Here is a 1,705-nt window from a genome sequence, read left to right as displayed (position 1 = left end):
CCTGGATTAGCCACTGAAGCTCTGCAGGACTGTCGAGAGGACAAGAAGGGGGCAGAGGTTCAGAGAGGGGAGGGTGCTGCAGTAATCTGCTAATCTCATTAATACCACAGCCTGTGGGTGCCCTGTCAACAAGACGCAGGGAAACAAAGGATGGGGTAAACAGCTGATGACCCTGGCTGCACATGGGCACGCATTCACTTGCACAACCCACACGTCAATCTGAAATTCTGCTTCCACCAGGAAACTCTCCTGAGATTAGATAAAATAGAAACACAGAGGCAGGTTTGAGTGAGTGGAGATAAAAACAAACAGCAACTGTCCCCTCAGGCTTGACGACCCTCAAAAGGCTCCAGAAACACTGCAGCCTGTTCGTTTTGCTTTAGTGATTACACAGCGCACAGCAGGACCAGCAGCACCCAACATGGACCCTCTCAGCTGTTCCCATCAGTCTGAGTCACTGTTCGCTGCTGGCTGAGCCCCATGTGACATGTCAACATGTCTCATTGTGTCGTCCTGGAAAATATAACTTGGCCTCGGTGGAGTCTATCATTTTTATTCTTCTGTGGATCCACTTGGATGTTCTGAATACAACCGGTGAAAAGTCCTCAATGGTGGATGATGACACACTGATTGATCACATTCAGAGGGGAGGGTGAGGATGCTGGGAGACCTGGCTGTGCAGATCCAGGGGGTCAGAAGGGACAGGCGTACCAAATGGTTCCTCAATTCAAGTAAACTCAGGTGGATATTCCAGGGCAAACAAACACAACTGTGAGCTTCTGTTAGCTAATTATGCTGAGGGGGAAATGTCTAATTCCTTATTTTCTATCAGTGGATGGACGGGAACGATGGCAACAAACAGATGGAATGATTTAAATGTGTCATGACAGGCTTCATTGCTCCTGCAGGGCAGCGGAAGAGGAAAAAGGGCAGAGTCTGTATGGGACAAATGTGTGTGTGTGTGTGCAAGTATACGTGTTGCATGAGCGTACAAAACGGCAAGCAAACGTCCTCTCACCGGTCCAGCACCCGACTGTAGTCCTGAGGGGCGCAGCCGCCTTCACTCTTGAGTTCAGCAAATACTTGTGTGAAATAGTGCGGGTCTGCGTTAATGCGCAGCATCTTGGAGCTGGTGGCGTTGATGATGGCGAGGCAGCGGTCCCAGAAGGCCTCCTTACCCGCCTCCACCAGGAAGGGCTTGAGCGGGTACGAGATCTCGTTGCCCATGTAGGAGTAAGACAGGTAGAGGCAGGTGAGAAGGATGGCCTGCAGCTCGTGCTCCGACGCCACTAGATCACCATCCACGACGTCACGGGCACAGCATGTAGACAAAGACCACGTTGGCCGGCGTGACAAAGGCCCTGGTCCTGCCAGCCTTGCAGCAGCAGAGAGCGGTCCACGGCCCGCAGCCACAGCACGGGGTCGGCTGGAGACAGATGCTTCAGGGGGCGGTAGGCAGCGACAGCACAGGAACTCTCCCAGGCAGCGCAGGAGCTCGCTGGTGGACGCCTGGACGATGACGCGTTTCGGGGACGAGGTCACGCTCCCTTGGGGGACTTTTTTCACAGAGGAGAGCTGTTGGGACTTGCTGTAGCCACATCCGTGCCCCTGTGCCATCCCCATCCCCAGGCCGTAGCCGAGCCCCAGACCCAGTCCTGCTGGGCCCTCGTAGCTGGACAGGTTGGCACACGACAGAGACTTCTTC

General features: G+C 54.2%; 1 protein-coding gene across 1 annotated transcript in view; it reads right to left on the bottom strand.

The window, feature by feature from the left end:
• Window positions 1–1,014: 1,014 nt before the first annotated feature.
• Window positions 1,015–1,705, bottom strand: part of LOC310955392 (cyclin-dependent kinase 5 activator 1) — a gene marked incomplete at both ends in the record, with an annotated part of 1,096 nt that continues 405 nt past the window's right edge. The window contains 4 exon segments of the mRNA XM_083925210.1: window positions 1,015–1,314; window positions 1,316–1,360; window positions 1,362–1,454; window positions 1,456–1,701. Of these exon segments, the coding sequence (XP_083781336.1) occupies window positions 1,015–1,314; window positions 1,316–1,360; window positions 1,362–1,454; window positions 1,456–1,701 (684 nt within the window).

Source organism: Echiichthys vipera, assembly GCF_963691815.1.
Source record: "Echiichthys vipera genome assembly, chromosome: 13".
Taxonomy (NCBI): domain Eukaryota; kingdom Metazoa; phylum Chordata; class Actinopteri; order Perciformes; family Trachinidae; genus Echiichthys; species Echiichthys vipera.
The sequence above is the reverse complement of the archived record's forward strand: the minus strand, read 5'-3'. Positions and strand labels throughout refer to the sequence as shown.